At 45.7% G+C, this 27,930-nt stretch overlaps 3 protein-coding genes across 4 annotated transcripts in view; 2 read left to right on the top strand and 1 right to left on the bottom strand.

Annotated features, from left to right (window-relative positions):
• Positions 1-1,016: 1,016 nt before the first annotated feature.
• On the top strand, positions 1,017-12,431 carry MRPL48 (mitochondrial ribosomal protein L48). The gene is made up of 8 exons (XM_087720961.1): positions 1,017-1,186; positions 3,396-3,448; positions 4,153-4,196; positions 5,794-5,879; positions 6,573-6,745; positions 8,677-8,779; positions 10,732-10,821; positions 12,090-12,431. Exons 1-8 carry the CDS (start codon positions 1,166-1,168, stop codon positions 12,162-12,164), a joined length of 645 nt encoding a protein of 214 aa, XP_087577087.1. The 5' UTR covers positions 1,017-1,165; the 3' UTR covers positions 12,165-12,431.
• A 4,180-nt stretch (positions 12,432-16,611) lies between these two features.
• On the bottom strand, positions 16,612-21,941 carry COA4 (cytochrome c oxidase assembly factor 4 homolog). 2 transcript variants are annotated; one of them, XM_087720959.1, is made up of 2 exons: positions 21,823-21,941; positions 16,612-17,063 (listed from the first exon to the last, which is right to left on the bottom strand). In XM_087720959.1, the coding sequence occupies exon 2, from the start codon at positions 17,051-17,053 to the stop codon at positions 16,790-16,792; it is 264 nt and encodes an 87-aa protein (XP_087577085.1). In that variant the 5' UTR covers positions 17,054-17,063; positions 21,823-21,941; the 3' UTR covers positions 16,612-16,789. The 2 variants fall into 2 exon arrangements, with proteins under 2 accessions (XP_087577085.1, XP_087577086.1); XM_087720960.1 differs by having other exon boundaries at positions 21,811-21,921.
• PAAF1 (proteasomal ATPase associated factor 1) overlaps positions 21,883-27,930 on the top strand; it is a 23,077-nt gene continuing 17,029 nt past the window's right edge. The window contains exons 1-2 of the mRNA XM_087720958.1: positions 21,883-22,019; positions 25,374-25,414. Coding sequence (XP_087577084.1) covers positions 21,967-22,019; positions 25,374-25,414 — 94 coding nt within the window. The 5' untranslated portion in view covers positions 21,883-21,966. The remainder of the gene's footprint in view (positions 22,020-25,373; positions 25,415-27,930) is intronic.

Raw genomic sequence — 27,930 nt, 5'->3', positions numbered from 1 at the left:
ACTGGCTCAGGGTTGACTCAGCCTTCCATCCTTCTGAGGTGGGTGAAATGAGGACCTGGATTGTTGTTGGGGGCGATATGCTGACTCTGTAAACCGCTTAGAGAGGGCTGAAAGCCCTATGAAGCGGTATATAAGTCTAACTGCTATTGCTATTGCTACTGCTATATAAGCCACCATTCCTGGATTTGCACAACACAGGTGACCACCTACAAGCAACCCAAATGCAGCTGGAGTGTTTTTGTGGTTTTCATCCCAGGGATAAAAAGAAATAATGCAGATCTGAGTCTATACAAACTCATAATTCTTTCTCGTTGTGTCTTATGATTTATGTGGATTGCTTTTATTTAGTATCTTATGATTCTCACTAAGTATTGTATCTTATGATAGAACCGAGGTGGCGCAGTGGTTAGAGTTCAGTACTGCAGGCTACTTAAGCTGCAGTTCAGCAGTTCAATTCTCACCTGCTCAAGGTTGACTCAGCCTTCCATCCTTCCCAGGTGGGTAATATGAGAACCAGATTGTTGGGGGAAACATGCTGGCTCAGTATTTTTACAGCCCTGAGAGCGCTGTAAATTGTAAAAGCACTATGAAGCAGTATATAAGTCTAAGTGCTATTGCTATTTGTGATGGTTTTATTTTATGATTATGATCATGATTTATCACTTGCTTGTATATTACATTGGGAGTTTCTGCACCAAAGACAAATGCCTTGTGTGTCCAATCAACACTTGGCCAATAAAGAATTCTAATTCAAATTGCCATTGTAATTCAAATCCAGCTCCTCTTTCTAAATCAAATTCAAATCCTATCCCTATTTCTAATTCTAATTATCTCTACTAATTCTAAAACTACTTCTAATTCTAAAAGAAGCCTGCAAGTCACCTCTTCCCGTTTTTTCCTCTCTATGCTCCTTTTCTTAGCCAATCAGAACAGCCACTGCGGAGAGGACGCTCCTGATTGGCGGCGGCGGGACAAACTCGCCGCGGAACTTGAAATCCGCGGCACAGGTTCCAAGGGGGAACTATTTTAGTGACGGACCCGGGACCTGCGGGGGAACGCATTAGGGTGACCTCATTCGGATTCGTTATTTCAAAGCCCCCCCCCCCCCAAACTCCCCGCGTCGCCGTGGTTACCGCCTGGAGGGTCGGGGGCGCCGCTGAAGATCATGAGCGCGGCCTTGGGGAAAGTAAGTATTTTTTTTGGGGGGGGGTGTCCTTTTCCCCATCCTTCTCTGTCTCCTTCAACTGGCTGTACTCGGAATGGGTGGGATTCCAGGTCCCATCATGCCCAGCCAGCCCATCTGGGGGTCCTTAAGGTGGGAAAGCGCGGGTGGGATGGAAAGGGGGGGGGCTGGGAAGCCGAGGGAGTGCATGGGGAATGGGTGAATTATTGGTAGATTGGTGTTACTTTTATCCAAATTTTATCCAAATTTTGTAAAACGAAAAACTCCCAAATGGAAGGTTTTGAGAAGACGTTGAGGCCCATAGAAGTTGTGAGAAAACAATTTCAATTTCAATTGAATAAAATTTGTATGCTGCCCACTCCCTTGGGACTCTGGGCGGCTTACAGGCAAGATAAAAAAGACATTTAAAAATTAAGATAAAAGATACAATTATTAAAATCCAAGCCACAATGAGCCAAACATGAGACTTAAAAGGGAGGCTTGAATAACAATAGCAATAGCAATAGCAGTTAGACTTATATACCGCTTCATAGGGTTTTCAGCCCTCTCTAAGCGCTTTACAGAGTCAGCATATCGCCCCCAACAATCTGGGTCCTCATTTCACCCACCTCGGAAGGATGGAAGGCTGAGTCAACCCTGAGCCGGTGAGATTCGAACAGCCGAACTGCAGAACTGCAGTCAGCTGAAGTAGCCTGCAGTGCTGCATTTAACCACTGCGCCACCTCGGCTCTGATAAAATATACAATTATTAAAATCCAAGACACAATGAGCCCAAACATGAGACTTAAAAGGGAGGCTTGAATAACAATCAGCGTTTAATCTTTGATCAAAGTTTAAAGACATGATGGTCAGTTGTTCCCAACAGACCCCAAGGATATGCAGGGAAGAGCTGAGACCTTCAGAGAAGCTCCTTTTTATACAGTGAAGAAATATCACCACTAGCTTTATCCGTCTTGTCTCCTTGCTGTTCCCAGGATTGGCCATTTGGCCCCCTGTTGTGAAGGGCACAGGTGAAAGGTGAGATACCTCCTTAGACCAGTGTTTCTCAACCTTGGCTACTTGAAGATGTCTGGACTTCAACTCCCAGAATTCCCCAGCCAGCATTCGCTGGCTGGGGAATTCTGGGAGTTGAAGTCCAGACATCTTCAAGTGGCCAAGGTTGAGAAACACTGCCTTAGACAGAAGGGGGACATATCAAAGGTATCAGTTTTACAGCTCTTTACAGCTCCATTCCAGGATAAGGAGTCCTTCGGGATTGGGCGGCCTAGAAATTCAATAAATGAAATGAAAATGAAATGAAAGTTCTATGCCCATAGATTGCAGCTTGATAAGAAATTGAAATTTGAAATTGAAATTTAATACATTTGTATGCCGCCCAATCCCGTAGGACTCTGGGCGGCTTACAGGCAAGATAAAAAAAGACGTTTAAAAATTAAGATAAAAGATACAATTATTAAAATCCAAGCCACAATGAGCCCAAACATGAGACTTAAAAGGGAGGCTTGAATAACAATCAGCGTTTAATCTTTGATCAAAGTTTAAAGACATGATGGTCAGTTGTTCCCAACAGACCCCAAGGATATGCAGGGAAGAGCTGAGACCTTCAGAGAAGCTCCTTTTTATACAGTGAAGAAATATCATCATTAGCTTTATCCGTCTGGTCTCCTTGCTGTTCCCAGGATTGGCCATTTGGCCCCCTGTTGTGAAGGGCACAGGTGAAAGGTGAGATACGTCCTTAGACAGAAGGGGGGCATATCAAAGGTATCAGTTTTACAGCTCTTTACAGCTCCATTCCGGGATAAATTCTATGCCCATAGATTGCAGATTGATAAGAGTTCAAATGGCAAGGATTTGACATTTGCCAGATACATTACAAATACAAAAAAAAGTAAGGTAAAAAAAGTGTTTTTGAACGGACAAGGTGGGGGTCAAAACAGACTCCCTTAACAACCGTGCTGCTAATTTAACAACTGCCATGATTCACTTAACAAACATGGCAAGAAAAGTCGTCAAATGGGGCAAAAGTGAGAGAAATGAAGCCGAAAGAGAAATGCGGGATATCAGACGTATTATGGTTTTCTTGCCAACAGTGTTTTGGGCTTATACAATCAATTTGAGAAGGTCACTAAGGAGTAGCCTTGTAGTTTTGAGAACAGCCTGGTACATTTTTTATTTTATTTCAGTAACTGATGATTTAACTTTCTTCCTGCAGGTGTTGTCCCTGGGAAAGGAATCTGTTTTAAAGCAAGGATGTGGTATTTTCAGGTGAGATATCTGCAGATTACAGATAAATCCTTAACAACCATTTGCGTAACTATTGTTTGAGGTTACAGTGGCATTGAAATAAGTGACCTATGATCGGTTCTCACACTTACGATCATATTAGCATCCCCGTGGTCACTCCATTAAGATTTGGGAGCTTTATAATCAGCATCTATTTATGATAGTCACAATGTTTGCAAGCTTCCCAGAAGGCTTCTAAACAAGGAAACTCAATGTGGAAATTGGGTTGGCTTAGCAAACACTGATCCACTTAGCATCTATAATGATCTGCTTAACAACAATGGCGAAAGTCATAAAATTGGGCACCACCTATTAAACAACTGCTTTGCTTAACAACAGACATTCTGGCCCCAATTGATTGACATCTATATCTTTTTTTGTGTCTTGGTGGAAGGTATCACTAAAAGGACAGGAAGAATTCAGATGCTCAACCTTATTGTGAACATTGCAAATGGGGAGCTGTGTGACAGGACACATTTTGATAGGACAAATAAATTAATGCGGGATTGTTATGACTTGTACTTCTTTATATAAATTTGCAAAATTGCCAATTGGGCTAGCTGGGAGCTTTGCATTCTAATTACTTTTTAACTGGAGAACCTCAAGAGAGCTGTGAAAATTTTTATCCCATGGAAGTACCTGCTATCGAAGCATAATAAGGATTTATTTGTCTCTTTGCTTTTTAGCCTTGCATTCAAATCATCTAGAAGGAATCCAATCTGTCCTCTAGGTAAGAAGGTTCTGTTTGTTTTTTTAAACGATTTATCGTAACTTGGGAAAGAGAACCGTCTTTGGGGCTATGCTGTGGTGTGAGGAATTTGCTACCCAGAATTGACTGCTACGAGATGGGCGGCAAATAAATTCAATAAACAAATAACTCAATGAGAGGGTGTTATATTCACCCCATTTTGGCAAAAACAGTTGGCCACAAAACAGGCCTTTTCCCAGTTCTACAGAGGAATTATTGCACCTCTATAAATGTCTGGTTTGGCTCTGCAACCCAACAAGACAGACACAGACTTCAGAGGAAAATCAGAACTGCAGAGAAACCAATTACTGCTAACCTGCCTTCCATTGAGGACCTGCACACTGCACGAGTCAAAAAGAGGGCTGTGAAAATATCTACAGACCCCTCGCATCCTGGACATAAATTGTTCCAACTCCTACCCTCAAAACGACGCTACAGGGCACTGCACACCAGAACAGCTAGACACAAGGACAGTTTTTTCCTGAATGCCATCACTCTGCTAAACAAATAATTCCCTCTCCACTGTCAAACTATTTACTAAGGCTGCATTACTATTCCTATTAGTCTTCTCACCTGTCCTATCACCCATCTCCTCCCACTTATGACTGCACAACTGTGACTTTGCTGCTTGTATCCTTATGGTTTATATGGATTGTTTCCTGATTGCTTATTTGTACCCTATGACTATCATTAAGTGTTGTAGCTTATGATTCTTGATAAATGTATCTTGTCTTTTTATATACATCGAGAGCATCTGCACCAAAGACAAATTCCTTGTGTGTCCCATCACACCTGCCCAAGAAAGAATTCTATTCTATTCTAAAAATGTTGTAGATGTACCAGACCTCCCTGGTTTGTTCTCTTAGACAAAAGGTTTAAAATTTACACTAAATTATTATTTAAAAGAAAATTGTTATAAGATGATGTATTGTAGGTATCCAACACCGGATAGCTTGTTCAATCTATAAGGATATCTTAAATGAATGTTGAAAATGTAAAAGTAAATAAAGGACTTTTTATCACATGTGGTGGACATGTGACAAAGCAAAGAGGTATTGGAGTAGGATTCACATCTTAGAGCCAAGGTGGCACAGTGGTTAAATGCAGCACTGCAGGCTACTGCTAGATCAGCAGTTCAGCGGTTCAAATCTCACCGGCTCAGGGTTGACTCAGCCTTCCATCCTTCCGAGGTGGGTAAAATGAGGACCCAGATTGTTGGGGGCAATATGCTGACTCTCTGTAAACCGCTTAGAGAGGCCTGAAAGGCCTATGAAGCGGTATATAAGTCTACTGCTATTGCTATTATTAATGCACAAGATTCTTAAAAGTAAATATAAATATCAGAAGACTTGTGTTTTGGGTTTAATGGGAAAAGATTTGGGAGAAAAAATGATGCCATATATGTCAACAGCAGCAACATTATTTCATACACAGAAATGGGAGGCCAATTGATTCCCACAATGGAGGAATGGCTGCAAAAATTGATAGAACTAGCAGAGATGGCTAAATTTACTGCTCTGATTAAAGAAAAGAACACAATTTTCTGTATTATTTTTTGTTTTTGTTTCCTCTTTTACAGGCAGCCTACAGAAGAATTTTCAAAGACACTACAGATCCAAGCCTACCCATGGTATCGGCCGATATAGACATCTTCTCCCGCCGGAGGTGAGCATTAGAAACCTCTCACTTTGCTGTTTCTGTCAAAGACAGATTTCTAGAGAGACATGACTATCGGCTGAGGACTCTGGATTAGAAGGCTATTACAGGCAATCCTCGATTTAGGACCACAATTGAGCCCCCGAAATGTTGTTAACCAAGGGGCCTGTTGAGTGAGTTTTCCCCATTTGCCCCTTTTCTTGCTACCATTGTTAAGGGAATCCTGCCTAAATGGAGTTGAACTAGAAGACCTCCAAGGTCCCTTCCAACTCTGTTCTTCTATTCCTGTGAACAAGAAGAACAAGAAGCAATGGGTGGAAACTAATCCAGGAGAGAAGCAACTGAGAACTGAGGAGGAATTTCCTGACAGTTAGAACAATTAATCAGTGGAACAGAAGTTGTCTCCAGAAGTTGTGAATTCTCCAACACTGGAAGTCTTTAAGAAGATGTTGGATAGCCATTTGCCTGGAACGGTATAGGGTTTCCTGCCTAGGCAGGGGGTTGGACTAGAAGTCCTCCAAGGCCCCTTCCAGCTCTGCTATTGTATTGTATTGATGGCGAACCTATGGCACGCTTGCTACAGGTGCCACACGGAGCCATATCTGCCAGCACGCAAGCTGTCATGATGAACTGGTGTGAGTTGAGGGCTACCTGTATCAGTTGAATAAACCACCCATGAACCCGGCTGTTGTTTTTTCCCAGGCCCCTCCTAAAAGGAAGAATCACGTGGAGATGAAAGAAATCGACGCTGGCACAGAGCACCAGTATGGGACTTTAAACATCGTGATGACGGGCTACGACGTCTGCCTGGTTGAACACTACGCTCAGTATGTCCATCGGCTCTGCAACAAGCTGCCCATCAAAGTGGTCGAAAGGTATAAGACTCACTTAGCAACCATACATAGCCAGAGGTTTGAGGATGCACCTCCTGAGGTTGTGGGTGCTTCAACACTGGAAGCTTTTAAGACAACTGTTGGGACAGCTGTTTGTCTGAAGTGGTGTAGGGTTTCCTGCCTGAGCAGGGGGTTGGACTAGGAGATCTCCGAGGTCCCTTCCAATTTTGTTATTCTATTCTAACGCCTTGCTCAAGCAGGAAATCGAAGAGAACGGAACAGAGTAGAAAACAGTTGAAATGGAGTGGAATGGAATGTAACAGAATAGAGAAAAGAGAATAGAATAGAATAGAGAAGAATAGAATAGAAAATAGAATGGAATAGAAGAATAGAAAAGGAATTAAATGAATAGAATAGAAAAGAATAGAATAGAAGAATAGAATAGAGAAGAATAGAATAGAGAAGAATAGAATAGAAAATAGAATAGAATAGAGAAGCATAGAATAGAATAGAGAAAAATAGAATGGAATAGAAGAATAGAATAGGAATTAAATGAATAGAATAGAATAGAGAAGAATAGAAGAATAGAATGGAAGAATAGAATAGAGAAGAATAGAATAGAAAATAGAATAGAATAGAGAAGAATAGAATAGAATAGAGAAGAATAGAATAGAAAATAGAATAGAATAGAGAAGAATAGAATAGAGAAGAATAGAATGGAATAGAAGAATAGAATAGGAATTAAATGAATAGAATAGAATAGAAAGAATAGAATAGAAAATAGAATGGAATAGAATAGAATAGAGAAGAATAGAATACCGTATATACTCGAGTATAGGCCGACCCGAATATAAGCCGAGGCACCCAATTTTACCACAAAAAACTGGAAAAGTTATTGACTCGAGTATAAGCCTAGGGTGGGAAATGCAGCAGCTACCGGTAAATTTCAAAAATAAAAATAGATACCAATAATGTTTTTGAATATTTATTTCAAAGAAAAACAGTAAACTAGCAGTGTATTCAATGAAATACTTCACTCACCTCATGATGCTGATGTCCCGCTGTGATGATGATGTCCCGTGCAGCCGCGGGAGCGATGTCCCGCCTCCTATGACACACGGCACAGTGATTCCTATCATTGGATCACTGTACCAGAGGAGGTGGGACATCGCTATGTGGCTGCTTGCCATAACAAGGAGGAGGTGGGACATCGTTGCAGAGCGGCAGGAGGGGGAGGAAGGGGAATCGTAAGACAGCCCTGCATTACATTAGAACGTGAGGAGGGGGGATGGTGCGGTGCGCGCTGCGCGGCAAACTGACACAGAGGGAGGGGAAACTCACAGGGGCACTGGGCCATTCACGAGCGTCACCCAGCGGCATGGCCCCGCCCCTTTTTCTCCTCCATTTCGGGCAAATTTTTCACTGACTCGAGTATAAGCCGAGGCGGCTTTTTTCAGCCCAAAAAGTGGGCTGAAAAACTAGGCTTATACTCGAGTATATACAGTAGAATGGAATGGAAGAATAGAATAGGAATTAAATGAATAGAATAGAGAAGAATAGAATAGAGAAGAATAGAATGGAATAGAAGAATAGAATAAAGAAGAATAGAATAGAATAGAAAATAGAATGGAATAGAGAAGAATAGAATAGAGGAGAATAGAATAGAATGGAATAGAATAGGAATTAAATGAATAGAATAGTGAAGAATAGAATAGAGAAGAATAGAATGGAAGAATAGAATAGAGAAGAATATGAAGTCATTATTCTATTCTTCCCTATCCTATTAATAGAGAAGAATAGAACAATAGAATAGTAACTTGTCACTTTCAATTGGCCTACATCAAAATGACATTTCATTGCATACAGACTCATACGAATGCTAATGTAATAATATACCAAACCAGACAAATGCTTATCCAATCAAGTGTGTGTGGGGGAAATAATAATAATTTCCTCTCTGGCTCTTTTCCCAGCTATGCCATGCCCACGAAGACGGTGGAGCTGGTGTTGGCGGGGGAACATGGCAGCAAAGTCCGTGTGGACGGCCACCTTACAAGCCACCAGCGTGTCGTTCAGGTAAGGTCGCCTCCCTGGTTTTATTCTCCAAAATACAGGCAGTCCTCGACTTACGGCCACAACGGAGCCCCAAATTCCTGCCGCTAAGCGAGGCAGCTGCTAAGTGAGTCTCGTCCCGCTTTAAAACCTTCCTTGCCAGAGTTCTCAAGCCAATCACTGTTGTTTAGTGCAGTGTTTCCCAACCTTGGTGACTTTAAGTCCTGTGGACTTCAACTCCCAGAATCCCCCAGCCAGCATAGCTGGCTGGGGGATTCTGGAAGTTGAAGTCCACAGGACTTAAAGTCACCAAGGTTGGGAAACACTGGTTTAGTGAGTCTCACAGTTGTAAGTGCATCTGCCTTTCCCCCTCAACTTTGCTTGTTAGATGGTCGCGAAAGGGGAATCATGTGATCCGGGACACTGCGACCGTCATAAATGTGAGCCAGCTGCCAAGTATCTTAAATTTTTGATCACATGACTGTGGATATGCTGCAACGGTAAAAAAAAATGGTGGAAACTCACTTTTTTCAGCGCTGTCGTAACTTCAGTCACTAAATGAACGAGGATTAGCTGTAAGTAATGACGGCAGGATGGCTGTCAAACTCTATTATCAAACTATACAATACAAAATACAATAGCAGAGTTGGAAGGGACCTTGGAGGTCTTCTAGTCCAACCCCTTGCCCAGGCAGGAAATCCTATATCAGTGGTCTCCAACCTTGGCAACTTTAAGACCTGTGGACTTCAATTCCCAGAGTTCCTCAGCCAGACTTGTGGACTTCAATTCCCAGAGTTCCTCAGCCAGACTTGTGGACTTCAATTCCCAGAGTTCCTCAGCCAGACTTGTGGACTTCAATCCCCAGAGTTCCTCAGCCAACTTTGCTGGCTGAGGAACTCTGGGAGTTGAAGTCCACAGGTCTTAAAGTTGCCAAGGTTGGAGACCACTGCCCTACACCGTTTCAAACTCCTGAATGACGGCGGAGTGAGAGAGCGTTGCGTCTTTCTTGAAAGGAAAACAGGGAAAAAAAGAAATAAAAATAGCTGCTAAGTTGTACCCAACTTACTTATTTACTTGCTGGATATTTTTGCTACTGTTATTAAGTGAATCCCTGTCATTGTTAAGTGAATCACACGGTCGTTAAGAGAGTCTTGTTTCCCCATTGACTTTGCTTAGTGGAAGTGGAGACGAGGACAGATCACAAATGGCAAACGTTGAATCCGGAACACTGCAACTGTCCTCAATCGCCAAGCACCCAAAATTTTATTTCATTTCATTTATTGAATTTAATAATTCGGGCGGCTTACAGAAATGAGAAGTAATGAGAAGGGGTTAAAACAATAAGACACAACAAGATTAAGAAGAAACACAACATGCACCCAGTCAAAGTGGGGCTGGACCTCAATCAAGAGGTCAACAGCCCCAGGCCTGCCGGGGCCACAACCATGGTGTAACGGTCATAAGTGTGAGGACTCGTCCCAAGTCCCTTTTTTTCCCCAGCCCTGTTTTTAACTTTCAATGGTCACTTAACAAACGGTAGTAAATCCAGGACTATTTGTATCGTTTTATTATTTTGATGACAACCTGAGCATCTTGCTTTTTGTACGCCTTATATATCATAACAGAAAAAATAAAAAAATAAAAAGAAATATTACAACATAAGTAAACAGTTTCATTCCCAGTTTTTTTTTTATCCAACCATTGGTAAAACAAGTCCCACACTTTTATAATATTGCTCATCCTCTTGTTCTCTTAATTTCAAATGTAAGCTTACTCATTTCGGCACATTCCATTATTTTCCGGAGAGTTTCCTCCTGGGATGGTACTTACCTTTTGAAATGGAAAGTGTGGGAAATCTTCAGGCGGCATTAAAAAAAAAAAGTAGATAAACCAGAGATTCACAGATAATACGTCGAACGTTGGTAATTTGTTTTTTTCTTTTCCTCTGGAAAAACAACTCTTCTCCGTTCCTCCAGATCAATCAACTGACGGCCACATTTAGTCCCATTTTCTTGGAAATTATTCAGAATAACCTCCCCGAAGGAGTCCATCTATTAGTGAAAGAGGTATGTGGGGGTCTTATTGAAACACTTAGAGAATTAAAATAATGAAAACCATCAATACAGTTATCCTAAAAAAAAGGAGGAAGACGACTGGGGGGGGGGGGTTCTTGGGTGCTCTGGGTTTGGAGATGTTTCATGACCCAACTAGGTAACATTATCAATGCTAGAAAGGAGTGGGGTTTGCAGAAAGGAGGAGGAGGAGAAGAAAAAGGAGGATGACGGTTCATGACCCAACTAGGGAACATCATCAGTGCTAGAAGGGAGTGGGGTTTGCAGAAAGGAGGAGGAGAAGAAAAAGGAGGAGGAGGAGGAGGATGACGGTTCATGACCCAACTAGGGAACATCATCAGTGCTAGAAGGGAGTGGGGTTTGCAGAAAGGAGGAGGAAGATTGTGTGGCCCTTAGTGTTCTCTGAACTTGATTGTTTTCTTGAAGACATTTCATGACCCAACTAGGGAACATCATCAGTGCTAGAAGGGAGTGGGGTTTGCAGAAAGGAGGAGGAAGACTGTGTGGCCCTTAGTGTTCTCTGAACTTGATTGTTTTCTTGAAGACATTTCATGACCCAACTAGGGAACATCATCAGTGCTAGAAGGGAGTGGGGTGTGAGAAAGAGGAGGAGGAGGACTGTGAGGTCCCTGGTGCTCTCTGAGCTGGCTGGTTTTCTTGCAGACGTTTCATTATCTGACTAGGTTACGTCATCAGTGCTTGAAACCTGCAAGGATATAAAACTGGCTGTGTGTAAATAAACCTCTCAGGGATCAATCAATTGACCATCAACTTCCCCAGGAAGAATTCTCCGGACCACAATCTGATAAACCCTGACATAAACCAAGTTAAAATCTTGAATTATAAGATTCTTTTCTTTGTGCAAATGCAGCCTCAGTAGCTGATATTATATTGCTTTGGTCAGTGCTCCCCCAACCCCCCCAGGCCACTACTGACCCGTGGCCTACTGGGAATTGGGCCGCACAAGTGGCCAGCTAGAGTGCAAGCGGGCAGCTTAACTTGCACAAGTGGTGGCTGGTGGGAACTCACGCGCGTGTGCGCCAGCCTGCCACTCGTGTCGATTTGAGCTGTGGATGTGTGCACTGGCCCATCACCACAAGGCCCAATTCCCCTCTCCCCCCTCCAGCAGCTGGGCTGGCAAGCCACAACTGGGCTTAGGTGATCTAAACCTTCGCGGGTACAAAGGTTTTGCCACTTTCTTCAGCCACCGTCATTCTGCATTAACCAAGATCCAAATGCTGGGTTTGTTCCTTTCCTTCCAGCACACAGAGGAAGATTTCAGAATTCGACTGAAGGTCCGCACGGAACTGGATGTGCTTCGGGCCAAACTGCAGTGAGATGGGGCCGGTCTCCGATTGAAGCTTTCCATCGCTTCGAGCCGTCGTTCCAGGCTTCCCCAGCCAGCACAGGTGGACTTCCAACTCCCAAAATCCTCCAGTACTGTAACATGCGTGGACTTCAGCTCCCAGAATTCCCCGTAACAAAAACGTGAAGGGCCAGGAGAAAAAGCTTGGTTTTCTCACAGCTTTCCTATCCGACGCCTCGATCCGGCCTCTTGCACCTCTCGAAAGATGCTTTTCCAAGTGATTTTTTAAAATAAATGAATAAAAAGCGTGGAAAAAACCCCCAACGCGTAGCATCTCTTGTGTTTCCCCCTGTGCTGCTGTCCAAGCCGTCCTTTTCAGGCAAAACTTGATGATTCAGCGTCTGTGCCCTGAAAGAGATTCTCTCTGCCCAATTCTCGGTACGGTACAGACCCACTGAATGAGTCACCTTCCCTAGTGGCAAATTAGTCGAGAGGATTTATCTTCCACCCACAAGAGGATGCTTGTGAGGCTCCTTTTCACAACTGTTTTGTGAAACAAGAGTTGCTTTTATAGATGGGTGTTGTGGCCCAGCAGGAGCCGTTGGAGCTGCCACCAGACTCCGACAGCGAGGAGCCCTATGAGTCGGCTCTGGAGGACCCTGGACAGGGTTCCGACTCCGAGCAGGGTGCAGAAAGGCTGGTCGGCCACCAGGAGGCGCCTGAGCCTTGGAGCAGTGGGGAGGAGACAAGGGAGTGTGATCCTGACGTCATGCATTGGAACAGTGGGGAGGAGACAAGGGAGTTGGTCCTGGATGCCCAGCAACGGAGGGCTAATAGGCGTAAGGAACAGGAGCTAATAGACGCAAGGAACAGTTGCGCAGTTACAGGAGGTGATTGCACTCAGCTGGTGGTCATTAGGCTCCTCTCCAAACTATAAAAGGACTGCTTGTGCACACGCCCCATTTGCAGAAGTCAACGCATTAATTAATGTTAGAGAACTGTGGTGTTAGCTTGGCAGGCTGGATTGCTGCCAAGGCTTGTCTGTGCTGGATTGCTGCCAAGGACCTGTCTTGTCTGTTAATAAATTCCGTAAAGTATCTTTGGCTCCGAGTGCTTTGGTGTGGGACAAGGGGGGGGGTCAGAACAGATGGGAATCAATTGTTTCTGTAAATACAAAAATGGCACGAAGCTGGTGTGTCGCAGAACCTAGTTCCACAAGGGCAAACCTATCACCCTCTTTCCAGGGGTGGCACAGGCACCGCCAACCCAGGTCAGATCTCGGTGGCGTCTCTTTCGTGAGCTTCTGTCCCCCTGCAGACGATGAAACAGAAGCTCACAAAAGAAAAAGGTCTTGACCTCTCGCCACACTGCCGGTGTTGGGATGCCCCGCCTCCCACCGGCCAGCTGGTCTTCGGGTCTCTGATGCGCATGTCTGCACATTTCCACGCATGCATTGCACATGCTTGTCCATGCACACGCACATTTGCATGCATGCACACTTTTTAGTTTGGGCACGTGCACGCAGTTTTGGCACTCGGTGTCTAAAAGGTTTGCCATCACTGATTTAGTTTAATGAAAAGAAGGACCAGGGGAGACATGATAGCAGCCTTCCAGTATCTCAGGGGTCGCCACAAAGAAGAGGGGCTCAAGCTATTCTCCAAGGCACCTGAGGGCAGAACAAGAAGCAATGGGTGGAAACTAATCAAGGAGGGAAGCAACTTAGAACTGAGGAGGAATTTCCTGACAGTGAGACCTCTGAGGTCCCTTCCAACTCGGTTATTGTGTTATATTCTGTTAAGGGTGGTTGCAGGAATTTTGGGTATGTCTAGTTGAATGAAAAGAAGGACCAGGGGAGACAGGATAGCATCTTCCAATATCTCAGGGGTTGCCACAAAGAAGAGGGAGTCAACCTATTCTCCAAAGCACCTGAGGGCAGAACAAGAAGCAATGGGTGGAAACTCATCAAGGAGAGATCCTTCCTTCCTTCTTCCTTCCCACCTTTCTTCTCTCCTTCCTTCCTACCTTCCTTCCCTCCCACCTTCCTTCCTTCCAATATCTCAGGGGTTGCCCCAAAGAAGAGGGAGTCAAGCTATTCTCCAAAGCATCTGAAGGCAGAACAAGAAGCAACGGGTGGAAACTCATCAAGGAGAGATCCTTATCTTCTCTCCTTCCTCCCTTCTCTCCTTTCCTTCTCTCCTTCCTTCCCTCCCTCCCTGCTTCCTTCCACCCTCCCTTCTCTCCTTCCTTCCCACCTTCCTTCTCTCCTTCCTTCCTACCTTCCTTCCTTCCCAACTTCCTTCCTTCCAGTATCTCAGGGGTTGCCACAAAGAAGAGGGAGTCAAGCTATTCTCCAAGGCACCTGAGGGCAGGACAAGAAGCAATGGGTGGAAACTAATCAAGGAGAGAGCATTCCTTCTGTCTTTCCCTCCTCTCCTTCCTTCCCTCCTTCTTCTTCCCTCCTCCTTCCTTCCCTCTTTCTCTCCTTGCTTCCTCCCTCCCTCCCTTCTCTGCTTCCTTCTTTCCTTCCTTCCTTCCACTATCTCAGGGGTTGCCCCAAAGAAGAGGGAGTCAAGCTATTATCCAAGGCACCTGAGGGCAGAACAAGAAGCAATGTGTGGAAACTAATCAAGGAGAGCCTTCCTTCTCTCTTTCCCTCCTTCCTTCCCTCCTTCTTCCTTCCCTCCTTCTCTCCTTGCTTCCTCCCTCCCTCCCTTCTCTGCTTCCTTTCTTCCCTCCTTCCTTCCTTCCTTCCTTCCAATATCTCAGGGGTTGCCCCAAAGAAGAGGGAGTCAAGCTATTCTCCAAGGCATCTGAAGGCAAGAGAAGAAGCAATGGGTGGAAACTAATCAGAGAGAAGCAACTTAGAACTGAGGAGAAACTTCCTAACTCTGAGATCCATTAAGCAGCCTTCCTTCAGCAGTTGTGGGTGCTCCAGCATTGGAGGTGTTTAAGAAGAGATAGGACAGCCATTGGTCTGAAATGGGATAGGGTCCCCTACTTAAGAAGGGGGTTGGACTAGACGACCTCCATGGTCCCTTCCAGTCCTAGGATTCTATCATCATCTCCTTTTAATGACCCCATATTGCAGGGTGGAGTCTGGGCAACTGAATGGAGATGAGTGATGACTGGCCCGATGCCCTTCCTGTTGCCGATGCGGAGTTTTGTTCGGCAGATATATTCTCATCGTGCCGAGAGAGAGAAAGATCTGCCTCTACCTAGGATCAAACGCACAGCCTCCTGATGGTGAGGCGAGAGCTCCGTCTCTAGGCCACCGCACCAGAGGTCCCAACACTGTAAGTATGCAATACAATACAATAGGCAGAGTTGGAAGGGACCTTGGAGGTCTTCTAGTCCAACCCCCTGCCTAGGCAGGAAACCCTATAACATTTCAGACAAATGGCTATCCAACATCTTCTTAAAGACTTCCAGTGTTGGGGCATTCACAACTTCTGGAGGCAACTTCTGTTCCACTGGTTAATTGTTCTGACTGTCAGGAAATTCCTCCTCAGTTCTAAGTTGCTTCTCTCCTTGATTAGTTTCCAAGGGTGGAGAGGAGGGAAGGGAGGAGAGAAGGAAGGGAGGAGAGAAGGAAGGGAGGAGAGAAGGAAGGATCTCTCCTTGATGAGTTTCCACCCATTGCTTCTTGTCCTGCCCTCAGGTGCCTTGGAGAATAGCTTGACTCCCTCTTCTTTGGGGCAACCCCTGAGATACTGGAAGATGCTATCATGTCTCCCCTGGTCCTTCTTTTCATTAAACTAGACATCCCCAGTTCCTGCAACCGTTCTTCGTATGTTTTAGCCTCCAGTCCCCTAATCCTCTTTGTTGCTCTTCTCTGCACTCTTTCTAGAGTCTCCACATCTTTGAGTAGTTTATTTATATGCCGCCCTTTTCCCTGGGGGGACTCAGGGCGGCTCACAACCCAAAAGGGAGGGGGAGACAAACTTTTAACATATAAGACAATACATAATTAAAAAGCACAACATTCATACCATTCGGGCGGGTTACAGTCTTAGCCCCAGGCCTGACGGGATAGCCAGATTCTGAGGGCTGTGCGGAAGGTCTGGAGGGTGGTGAGGGTACGAATCTCCACGGGGAAATCGTTCCAAAGGGTCGGAGCTGCCACCGAGAAGGCTCTCCTCCGCGTGGTTGCCAGTCGGCATTGACCGGCAGATGGGACTCGGAGGAGGCCTAATCTATGGGATCTAATTGGTCGAATGGAGGTGATTGGCAGTAGGCGGTCTCTCAAGTATCCAGATCCACTACCACCTTTTCTACTTCGTGGCGACCAAAACTGGATGCAGTATGTGCCCAACCACCCACCCCCACGTGAAAAACAGCCATGTTTGGCCCTGGCTTTTTTCACTCTGAGATTTTTGCCCAAGATTGGGAAAACATATATACCTCAAACGATGAACGGCACCAACAAAGAAAAGAAAACTCCTATTTATCCTGACAGGAAGCGGAAAAAAAAATAAGAATGCCACTCCATTTTTGTATTAGTGGGCCTGACGATCTACACATCTTTTGTCTACAAAATTTAGCTCTTCCTGGATTTCTGAAGCGCCCAGGGCTTCATCCAGCGCCAGCCCTGCTGGGCTCAGGTTGCTCCGAAGCTCTGGAGTCCAGCAGGCCAGCGCTCCCTTGCTTCCTCTTTGGTCAGCTGGCAGCCTGGTGCAGCTTCTGCCTCCTCCGGACCTCCTCGGCTTGCTGCTTCTGATGCTCCGCCATGCAGGTCCGAAAACTCTGCACTTGCTCCTGGCACTTGCGCCAGTCCTGGTGCTCTGCCATGCACTCCATCACGGCGTAGTGGAAAGTGGCGCAACCCGTACGCTGGATCATCTGGTCAAAAGGATCCTCCTCCTCCTCCTCCTCTTCCTCCCTCCTGGTTTGCGTCTTCTGGCTCCAGTTGTGGCCAGACATCCTGGCAGATCTGGGGAAAAGGAGAAGCTGCTGCTTAAAAGAAAAAAAAAATCCTTGTATCCACAGCGGTGTGAGACTGTAACCCCGTAACCCAGAGGTCTTCAAACTTGGCAACTTTTAAGACTTGTGGACTTCAACTCCCAGAATTCCTCAGCCAGTAGCTATGGCCCCTTTATGAGCTATGGACTTCAACTCCCAGAGCTGGCTGGAGAATTCTACATGGGGCAGCCCTTGAAGAGCATTCGGAGACTCCAACTCGTCCAGAATGCAGCCGCGCGAGCGATTGTGGGTGCACCTCGGTACACCCACGTTACACCTATCCTCCGCGAGCTGCACTGGCTACCGATCGGTCTCCAGATACACTTCAAAGTGCTAGTCGTAACTTATAAAGCCCTTCACGGTATTGGATCTGGGTACTTGAGAGACCGCCTGCTGCCAATTACCTCCCAAAGACCCATTAGATCGCCCAGGGTCGGCCTCCTCCGGGTTCCGTCCACCAGCCAATGCCATCTGGCTACCACCCGGGGGAGGGCCTTCTCTGTGGCAGCTCCGGCCCTTTGGAACGAACTCCCCGCAGAGATTCGGACCCTCACCTCTCTCCAGGCCTTCCGGAAAGCCGTCAAAACCTGGCTGTGCCGGCAGGCCTGGGGTTGATGAGTTCCCTTCCCCTCTCGACCTGTGTGGCTGTATGATTCTTGTTTATTTTAATCACGTGTATTGTGTTTTATGTTCCCTTTTTCCCCTTTGAGTTGTTCGCCGCCCTGAGTCCCTCCTGGAGAAGGGCGGCATACAAATAAACTAAATCTTAAATCTTAATTCTGGGAGTTGAAGTCCACAAGTCTTAAAGTTGCCAAGTTTGGGGACCCCTGACCTAACCCAACACTTTTGTTAACTGCCCCAAAGGTGCTTTTTCAGGAGGCAACTGTCGACTCTTTTTTTTTCCTTTGAAGACGTTTCTCTCCTCAACCCAGAAGCTTCTTCAGCTCTGACTGGATGGTGGGGAAGGGAAGGATTGATGCTCCTTGCAGACAGCTGGTCCTTTGCATCCTTATAGAGGGTCCCTTGAGGCCACTTGGAGGTGAAGCACTCTGGAAGCACTTCCAGAGCTGAAGAAGCTTCTTGGATGAGAAGGGAAACGTCTTCAAAGGAAAACAAGGAAGCCCAGTTGCCTCTTGAAAAAAAAAACACCTTTGGGACAACCTGGATGATGGAGAATCTCTACAGACGTTGAGCTATGCAATTTGGGGTGAAGACCCTTGGAATGGGGTGGGAGAAGGAATGGATTTCCAGAGGGGGAAAAATTGCAGGCTACAGGAACCATTTGCACCCCTCAGGGGACCCTGAGGACACAGATAAAACCTCCAAGTGGCCTCAAGGACCCTCTCAAAGGATGCAAAGGACCAGCTGTTTGCAAGGCGTATAAATCCCTCCATTGTCCACCCTCCAGTCAGAGCTGAAGAACTTCCTTGAATGAGAATAGCAATAGCAATAACAGTTAGACTTATATACCGCTTCATACGGCTTTCAGCCCTCTCTAAGCGGTTTACAGAGTCAGCATATTGCCCCCAACAACAATCCGGGTCCTCATTTCACCCACCTCGGAAGGATGGAAGGCTGAGTCAACCCTGAGCGGTGAGATTTGAACCGCCGAACTGCAGAACTGCAGTCAGCTGAAGTAGCCTGCAGTGCTGCATTTAACCACTGCGCCACCTCGGCTCTTATAAGCGAAGCGAAACGTCTTCCAAAGAAAAAAATAGAAAGTCCAGTTGCCTCCTGAAAAAAGCATCTTTGGGACAACAACCAGGACATGGATGGCGGAGAATCTCTACAGGCTTCTTTAACTGATTCATCCAACAGCAAGTAGTCCTTGAATTAGAAATGTTCATTTAACAACAGTTGATAGTTACAACAGCACTGTAAAAAAAAAAAAAGAATAGCAATAGTACTTAAGACTTATACAGGTAAACCTCGGTTTACAACAGTGCATTTAATGACCGTTCAAGAAATCTCTGTTGTTAAGTGAAACATTTTTAAAGCGAGTTCCCGCCCCCCTTTTTACAATCTTCCCTGCCACTGTTGTTAAGTGAATCCCTGCCGTGGTTAAGGTAGTCACACGGTTGTTAAGTGAATCTGGCAATCCCGTTGACTTTGCCGAGGTGGCGCAGTGGTTAAATGCAGCACTACAGGCTACTTCAGCTGACTGCAGTTCTGCAGTTCGGCGGTTCTAATCTCACCGGCTCAGGGTTGACTCAGCCTTCCATCCTTCCGAGGTGGGTAAAATGAGGACCCGGATTGTTGTTGGGGGCGATATGCTGACTCTGTAAACCGCTTAGAGAGGGCTGAAAGCCCTATGAAGCGGTATATAAGTCTAACTGCTATTGCTTGCGAGGAGGTTGCCAAAGGGGATCGCGTGATCCCGGAAGATTGCAACAGGCATAAGTGCACACCAGTTGCCAAGCCTCTGAATTTTGCTCACATGATCCTGGAGGGGCTGCAACAGTTGTGAGAAAAATGGTCGTTAAGTCACTTTTTCCGGTGCCATCGTCACTAAATGAATTACTGAAGTCGGCAACTTTCCTTGTCTTGAAATAATGTTGTTATCCCCACCCCACACAAACAGGTTTTGTACAGGCTATAAGAGCCGAGGTAGCGCAGTGGTTAGGGTGCAGTACTGCAGGCTACTTCAGCTGACTGTTATCTGCAGTTCAGCGGTTCTAATCTCACCGGCTCAAAGTTGACTCAGCCTTCCATCCTTCCGAGGTGGGTGAAATGAGGACCCGGATTGTTGTTGGGGCGATATATGCTGACTCTGTAAACCGCTTAGAGAGGGCTGAAAGCCCCATGAAGCGGTATATAAGTCTAACTGCTATTGCTATTGCTACTTGGCCACGGCAATCCCAAACTGATCAAATCACAAACTGCTCCATGACAAACTGCTCCATTATCCTTTAAATGTCAGCTAATTACCCGCAAATTAAGGATCTCTACAAGGGAGGAGGACCCACAAGGCCTCTAATGAAAGACTGGCAAAGGTTCTCAACTGCCAGTGGCTCCAGGCCTAACTCAATTGGACCAATTAGCAGGAACATCAGGCAATGATCAATTGTTTTCTGCTTGGTTTTTAATGGCATCCGCCTTACCGCATTTTGTATTTTATTATTTTGAGCCCTCTTACCATTGATCAAAGACAAAAGTTGAGGGTGTGACCCTGGTACACGGCAACTATAGGTTCCCCTTAATATCTTTTATCTACATACATATCGACATGCACAGGTATCTGTTATCTAGAGAGATAATAATTAATAACTTTCCCACCCACGTTGAATCTTGCTAATGCTCCCTATTTTCAAATGGGGACAAATAAGCCCCCCACTTCTCCTTTGATCAGGGATGGACCACTATAGTAGTCCCTTTATGAGCTGTGGACTTCAGCTCCCAGAATTCCTCAACCACGGACTCTTCGTGACCTGTGGACTTCAATTCCCACAATTCCTGGGCCAACTGACTCCTTTACCAGCTGTGTACTTCAGCTCCCAGAATTCATCAACCATTATGTCCCTTTACAAGATGTGGACTTCAACTCCCATAATTCCTCAGCCATTATTTATGGTTTCTTTACAAGCTGTGGACTTCAACTCCCAGAATCCCTCAGCAGTTATGTCCTATTTACAACCTGTGGACTTCAACTCCCATAATTCCTCAGCCATTATCTATGGTTTCTTTACAAGCTGTGGACTTCAACTCCCAGAATCCCTCAGCAGTTATGTCCTATTTACAACCTGTGGACTTCAACTCCCATAATTTCTCAGCCATTATCTATGGCTCCTTTACAACCTGTGGACTTCAATTCCCAGAATCCCTCAGCAGTTATGTCCTATTTACAACCTGTGGACTTCAACTCCCAGAATTCCTCAGCCATTATCTATGGCTCCTTTACAACCTGTGGACTTCAACTCCCAGAATCCCTCAGCAGTTATGTCCTATTTACAAGCTGTGGACTTCAACTCCCAGAATTCCTCAGCCATTATCTATGGCTCCTTTACAACCTGTGGACTTCAATTCCCAGAATCCCTCAGCAGTTATGTCCTATTTACAACCTGTGGACTTCAACTCCCAGAATTCCTCAGCCATTATCTATGGCTCCTTTACAACCTGTGGACTTCAACTCCCAGAATCCCTCAGCAGTTATGTCCTATTTACAAGCTGTGGACTTCAACTCCCAGAATTCCTCAGCCATTATCTATGGCTCCTTTACAACCTGTGGACTTCAACTCCCAGAATCCCTCAGCAGTTATGTCCTATTTACAACCTGTGGACTTCAACTCCCATAATTCCTCAGCCATTATCTATGGCTCCTTTACAACCTGTGGACTTCAACTCCCATAATTCCTCAGCCATTATATATATGGCTCCTTTACAACCTGTGGACTTCAACTCCCAGAATCCCTCAGCAGTTATGTCCTATTTACAACCTGTGGACTTCAACTCCCAGAATCCCACAGCCAGCATGGCTGCCCACAAGCAAAGCCAATAGAGGAAGAAGGAATTCTGGGAGTTGAAGTCCCGAGGTCACAAAGAAGGGCATAGTTAATTTTTACCTCTTATGCAAATAAAATATCGGGAAGGAAGCGCCGCTTCCCCCACCACCACTAGCCCGAACAAACCTACCTCGCAGGGTTGGAGCGAGGGGTCGCCCTCCCCACGCCCAGCCCTGCCAGGTAGGCCAAGCCGCCCCGCCCCCTTGAAGCCCCGCCCACCTCCGCGAGCACCTCCAACCGCCGCCTCAGCCGCCTCAGGCCTCCCAGCACGCCTCGCCGCCCGCCAAACTGCTGCCGTGGTGGGCGGCGCCCGGGCCTTCCGGGGGGCGGTCCCCGGCCGGGGGCTTCCGGGGCGGGGCTAAGGCTGAGGCGAAGATGGCGCAGGCGCCGGTGCTGCGGATCCAGAGCGACTGGGACCAGGTCTTGAGGTGGGGGAGGCCACGCCCACGATGGCGCCGGCCACGCCCCTCGGCGTTGGCTGCGTGCCTGGCGGGGAAGGGGGACCACCCGGAGATCCCCTGAAGGAAAAATTGGAGCGGAGTCTCTGAGGGCCGCGGGGAGGGAGAGGGAAGCAACCTTTTAACTGACAGGGGTCTTTGGGTCCGCCAGTCCCAGCCTTCTGGGTGTGGGAGTCCAAGGTAGAGAAGACCCTGAGGCAATCAATCCAGCCCTCTCTTGGACTACAATTCCCATCCATCCACACCACAATGGCCTTTTAACTGCATTGACTTGTCTTAGGGGATCTTTGGGTCCACTAGTCCCAGCCTTCTGGGTGCAGGAGTCCAAAGCAGAGGCGATCATGCTCTCTCAGGGACTACAATCCCCATCCATCCACGCTACAGTGGGCGTTTAACTGCCTGGATTTGTCTTAAGGGTCTTTGGGTCCGCTAGTCCCAGCCTTCTGGGTATGGGAGTCCAAGGTAGAGAAGACCCTGAGGCAATCAATCCAGCCCTCTCTTGGACTACAATTCCCATCCACTCATGCCATAGTGGGCTTTTAACTGCATGGACTTGTCTTAGGGGTCTCTGGGTCCAGCAGCCCCAGCCTTCTGGGTATGGGAGTCCAAGGTAGAGAAGACCCTGAGGCAATCAATCCAGCCCTCTCTTGGACTACAATTCCCATCCATCCACGCCACAATGGGCTTTTAACTGCATGGACTTGTCTTAGGAGATCTTTGGATCCACCAGTCCCAGCCTTCTGGGGGATGGAGTCCAAAGCAGAGAAGACACCAAGGCAATCAATCTATTCCTCTTGGGAACTACAATTCCCATCCACCCATGCCATAGTGGGCTTTTAACTGCATGGACTTGTCTTAGGGGTCTTTGGGTCCAGCAGTCCCAGCCTTCTGGGTGCGGGAGTCCAAGGTAGAGAAGACCCTGAGGCAATCAATCCAGCCCTCTCTTGGACTACAATTCCCATCCATCCACACCACAATGGGCTTTTAACTGCATGGACTTGTCTTAGGGGATCTTTGGGTCCAGCAGTCCCAGCCTTCTGGGTGCAGGAGTCCAAAGCAGAGAAGACCATAAAGCAATCAGTCTAGCCCTCTGAGGGACTACTATTCCCATCCACTCATGCCACAGTGGGCTTTTAACTGCATGGACTTGTCTTAGGGGTCTCTGGGTCCAGCAGTCCAGCCTTCTGGGTGCGGGAGTCCAAAGCAGAGGCGATCCTGCTCTCTCAGGGACTACAATCCCCATCCATCCACGCTACAGTGGGCGTTTAACTGCCTGGATTTGTCTTAAGGGTCTTTGGGTCCGCTAGTCCCAGCCTTCTAGGTATGGGAGTCCAAGGTAGAGAAGACCCTGAGGCAATCAACCCAGCCCTCTCTTGGACTACAATTCCCATCCATCCACGCCACAATGGGCTTTTTAACTGCATGGACTTGTCTTAGGAGATCTTTGGATCCACCAGTCCCAGCCTTCTGGGGGATGGAGTCCAAAGCAGAGAAGACACCAAGGCAATCAATCTATTCCTCTTGGGAACTACAATTCCCATCCACCCATGCCACAGTGGGCTTTTAACTGCATGGACTTGTCTTAGGGGTCTCTGTGTCCAGCAGTCCCAGCCTTCTGGGTGCAGGAGTCCAAGGTAGAGAAGACCCTGAGGCAATCAATCCAGCCCTCTCTTGGACTACAATTCCCATCCACCCACACCACAATGGGCTTTTAACTGCATGGACTTTTCACAGGGGATGTTTGGATCCACCAATCCCAGCCTTCTGGGGGTTGGAATCCAAAGCAGAGAAGACACCAAGGCAATCAATCCATTCCTCTTGGGAACTACAATTCCCATCCACCCGTGCCACAGTGGCCTTTTAACTGCAGGGAGTTGTCTTATCGGTCTTTGGGTCTGCCAGTCCCAGCCTTCTGGGTGCGGGAGCCCAAGTTAGACACTGAGGCAACCTAGTTCTCTCAGGGACTACAATTCCCATCCACCCATGCCACAATTGGGCTTCCTCCCTTGCTTCTCCTGTTCCTTACCAGTTGATTGGTAGCTTTTCTGGCTGGGGAATTCTGGGAGTTATAGTCTGCCCCTCTTAAAAATTGCCAAGTTTCATAGTTAAGGATGAAGGATGTTAAATAACTGTAGTCAACTAAAAGTGGAGGTACAATGATGTCAATATGGTAAACATTTGAGTTAAGATATTTGAATTAATATGAATTAATGGAAGAGATGCACCAAAACATGTTGTAACCAGCTGATATACTTTTTTATAATATATACCTGTGTTTTTTTTTCCTTTTTTCTTCTTTTGTTTTTCCTTTGTTTATTTTTTCCCCCTGCCTTGTTTTTTGTTCTTTTTGTCTTCTCTGTGTTTTGATTTTTTCTTTTCCCACTGGTGTGGGCATGTATTGTTTAAGATTATTATTTTTACTAATATTTTAAAATAATAATTACAGTCAAAATGAAAATGGATATATGATGATGGTGATATGTATGAATATTTGAGTTTAATAGCAGTTAGACTTATATACTGCTTCATAGGGCTTTCAGCCCTCTCTAAGCGGTTTACAGAGTCAGCATATCACCCCCAACAGCAATCCGGGTCCTCATTTTACCCACCTTGGAAGGATGGAAGGCTGAGTCAACCCTGAGCCGGTGAGATTTGAACAGCCGAACTGCAGAACTGCAGTCAGCTGAAGTGGCCTGCAGTGCTGCATTTAACCACTGCGCCACCTCGGCTCTTAGTAAATGTTCGAGTTAACATGAGCGATGTTTGTTGACTGTGGAGGAGATGCATGGAAGTTTATTTGTGACCGACTGACACGCTTCCTATAGCATGTAAAGAAAGATGTTGTATTTGTTTTAAATTAAAAATTAAAAAAAAAATTTAATTAAAAAAAAAATTGCCAAGTTTGAGAAACGCCGCGTTAAACCCATTTACAGGTAGGGAAGCCCTTGGCCATCCAGGTGCTGAACAGCCCAGTCCTTTCAATTATTGCTTTTATCTATTTAGTTTAGTTTAGTTTTAGTTTTATTGACATTTATAGGCCGCCCTTTTCCCTGAGGGGACTCAGGGCGGCTTACAATCAATGGGAAGGGAGTGTAAGACAAAACACAAGAAAGAAAAAAAAATGTGAATAAAAAATAAACCGATAAAACACAACATTCATTCAGCATTCGGGTGGGGCGAGGTTCGGATCTTATCCCCAGGCCTGACGGTTTATATGTCCTTCTAATTTATATGTCTCCCATATCATCAAATTATATAATTTATATATCTCCCTGATGTCATCTGATTCCGGGCTAATGGTTTATTTCTCTCCCAATTTTCTAGAAAAAATGAGGAGGAGGTTTGGCTGAGCTGCAGGAGTCCAGGTGAGGAAGAAAAACCGGACTTTCCTGCTGTTGTTGCCGAGCGATTCTGCCGAAGGGATCCAGTTCTTTCTTTTCCTCCTTCCCTACTCCGATGTTACACACCTCGTGTAAAGTACTATCCCTCTACCTCCAACCCCTTCCCTCTTAAAACAGACCTGCTCAAACCTGCTCAAATTATGGTTTTTGCGTGGTACGGACCGAATTCTTTGCACCAGCTTTTGAGGTTCCCAATACAGGTGGTCTTGTTCTTCATTTAGTGAAAGTTACAACGAAAAAAGTGGCTTCTGACTGTTTTCGCAGGCGACATAAATCGTAAGATACAACGGCAAAAAGTTAGGAGTTTTTTGTTAACTCAATCTTCATATTTATCTGCCAGACAATGTCGGCTGGCGGGCCCTCGGAGGAGAGCCTTCTCTGTGGCTGCTCCGACTCTTTGGAATCAGCTAACCCTGGAGATCCAGACCATACCCACTCTCATGGCCTTCAGGAAAGCTGTAAAAATTTGGCTGTTCTGGCAGGCCTGGGGCTGTTGACCTCACTGTTGAGGTCCAGCCCCGATTAGAATGAATGAGGTGTTGCTGTTTTTAAACTGTTTCTTTCGTTATGTGTTTTTTCTCTTTATTTTTGTAAGCCACCCGGAGTCCTTCGGGATTGGGCGACATATAAATGTGTTTGATAAAATAAAATAAATAGCAATAGCAATAGCAGTTAGACTTATATACCGCTTCATAGGGCTTTCAGCCCTCTCTAAGCGGTTTACAGAGTCAGCATATCACCCACAACAACAATCCGGGTCCTCATTTCACCCACCTCGGAAGGATGGAAGGCTGAGTCAATCCTGAGCCGGTGAGATTTGAACAGCGGAACTGCAGAACTGCAGTCAGCTGATGTAGCCTGCAGTGCTGCATTTAACCACTGTGCCACCTCGGCTCTTAAAATCTTCAAAATAAAATTTTTGTTTGATCCCTGGGATCAAAACGACAATAAACTCTCCACCTGCATTGGGACTTCCTTGTGGTCACCTGAGTTGTGCAAATCCAGGAATGGTGGCTTATGTGCAGGAATGATAGCTAAGGAGGCTGTGTAAACCTGGATATCAGGCAATTCCCAGGTGAGATCAGCCTCCAATCTTTTGGGCCTTTGGCAAAAGCCCAGCTCTGTTGATTAGCTTGGCGACTGTTTCATTCTGGAGATGGTTACCAGAAGTCCTCGACTTACAACCATTCACTTATATTCAAAGCCACAACAGCCTTGAAAAAAGTGACGTATGGCCGCTTTTCACACTTACAACCGTTGCCGCATCCCCAGGGTCATGGGGTGAAAATTCAGCCGCTTGGCAACCTGTCCGTATTTACGACGGTCGCAGTGTCCCGGGGTCACGTGATCCCCTTTTGCGACCTGACAAACAAAGTCATTGGGGGGGGGAAGCCAGATTCACTTAACAACGTTACCAATTTAACCCACATCAGGGATTCACTTAACAACGGTGGCATGGAAGGTCGTAATGTGGGGCAAAGCTCACTTCACAGCTGCCTCACTTAGTGGAAATTTGGGGCTCAGTTGCGGCCGTAAAGCGAGGACTACCTGCATTCGCTGATAATATTTGCAAGTATTAACCGTAGCTAGAATTGTATTTGCACAACACTGGAAAAGTGTAGAGATCCCTATGGATGAGAAGGTGATAAGGAAAACATTTGAATGTGCAGGAATGAACAGATTAACATTAGCAATTAAGGAGAAAGAGAAAACTGAATATTCTTTGATTTGGGAAGTATTTTATCAATGGTTGGAGAGAAAAAAAAAGGGAGTTTGGAAATGAAGAAGGCTAAAAAATAAGTAGACAATAAACTTAGATAAAGTTATAAATAAGATGAAGACAACTGTTAGTATGTTTATGATGAGAATAATAATGTTAATATGATATAGAAGATATTCAGAAGAAAAATGGAGAGTTTTACAATATTTAAATGCTCAATATATTATAATACTAAACTTAGGGAAATAATGTTCATATGAATGTGAAAGATGTGGCAAAAGAGGAATGATGTTGCACAGAGAGGTTTGTGCCCAGACGACACACGGCATAAGGACAGATGGAATGTTTATTTTTATAACTGAAAAATAATAAAACTCTTTTAAACAAATATATATTTGCAAGCCCGGAACTTAACTTTGAGAAGACATAAAACACAATTCTTAACATAATGTGCCAATCCTGAACTACTTATGTCCTAAGTGGTGCTGGCTTCCAGACCACATGGGCGGTGCCATCAAAGCAAAAATTTGCCATCCGTTATCATTTTAGGTTGCTGATAAAAATGTACATTTTACGTATTAGGACACAACGTTGAAAAATCGGCATTTTTCCCCTTCCTGTTCTTTATTTTTAAAGGAGGGTTGGTTTTAGCACCTGCTAAGCTTTGGCACTTAAAGTAAAATGTGGTCCCTTAACAGAATCACAGAGTTGGAAGGGACCTTTGAAGATCTTCTAGTCCTACCCCCTGCTCAAGCAGGAG

The sequence above is a fragment of the Thamnophis sirtalis genome, unplaced genomic scaffold (genome assembly GCF_051295495.1).
Source record: "Thamnophis sirtalis isolate CommonGarterSnake01/CBP01778 unplaced genomic scaffold, rThaSir2_p1.2 scaffold_8, whole genome shotgun sequence".
Classification (NCBI taxonomy): Eukaryota; Metazoa; Chordata; class Lepidosauria; order Squamata; family Natricidae; genus Thamnophis; species Thamnophis sirtalis.
This window is presented reverse-complemented; position numbering and strand designations above follow the sequence as displayed.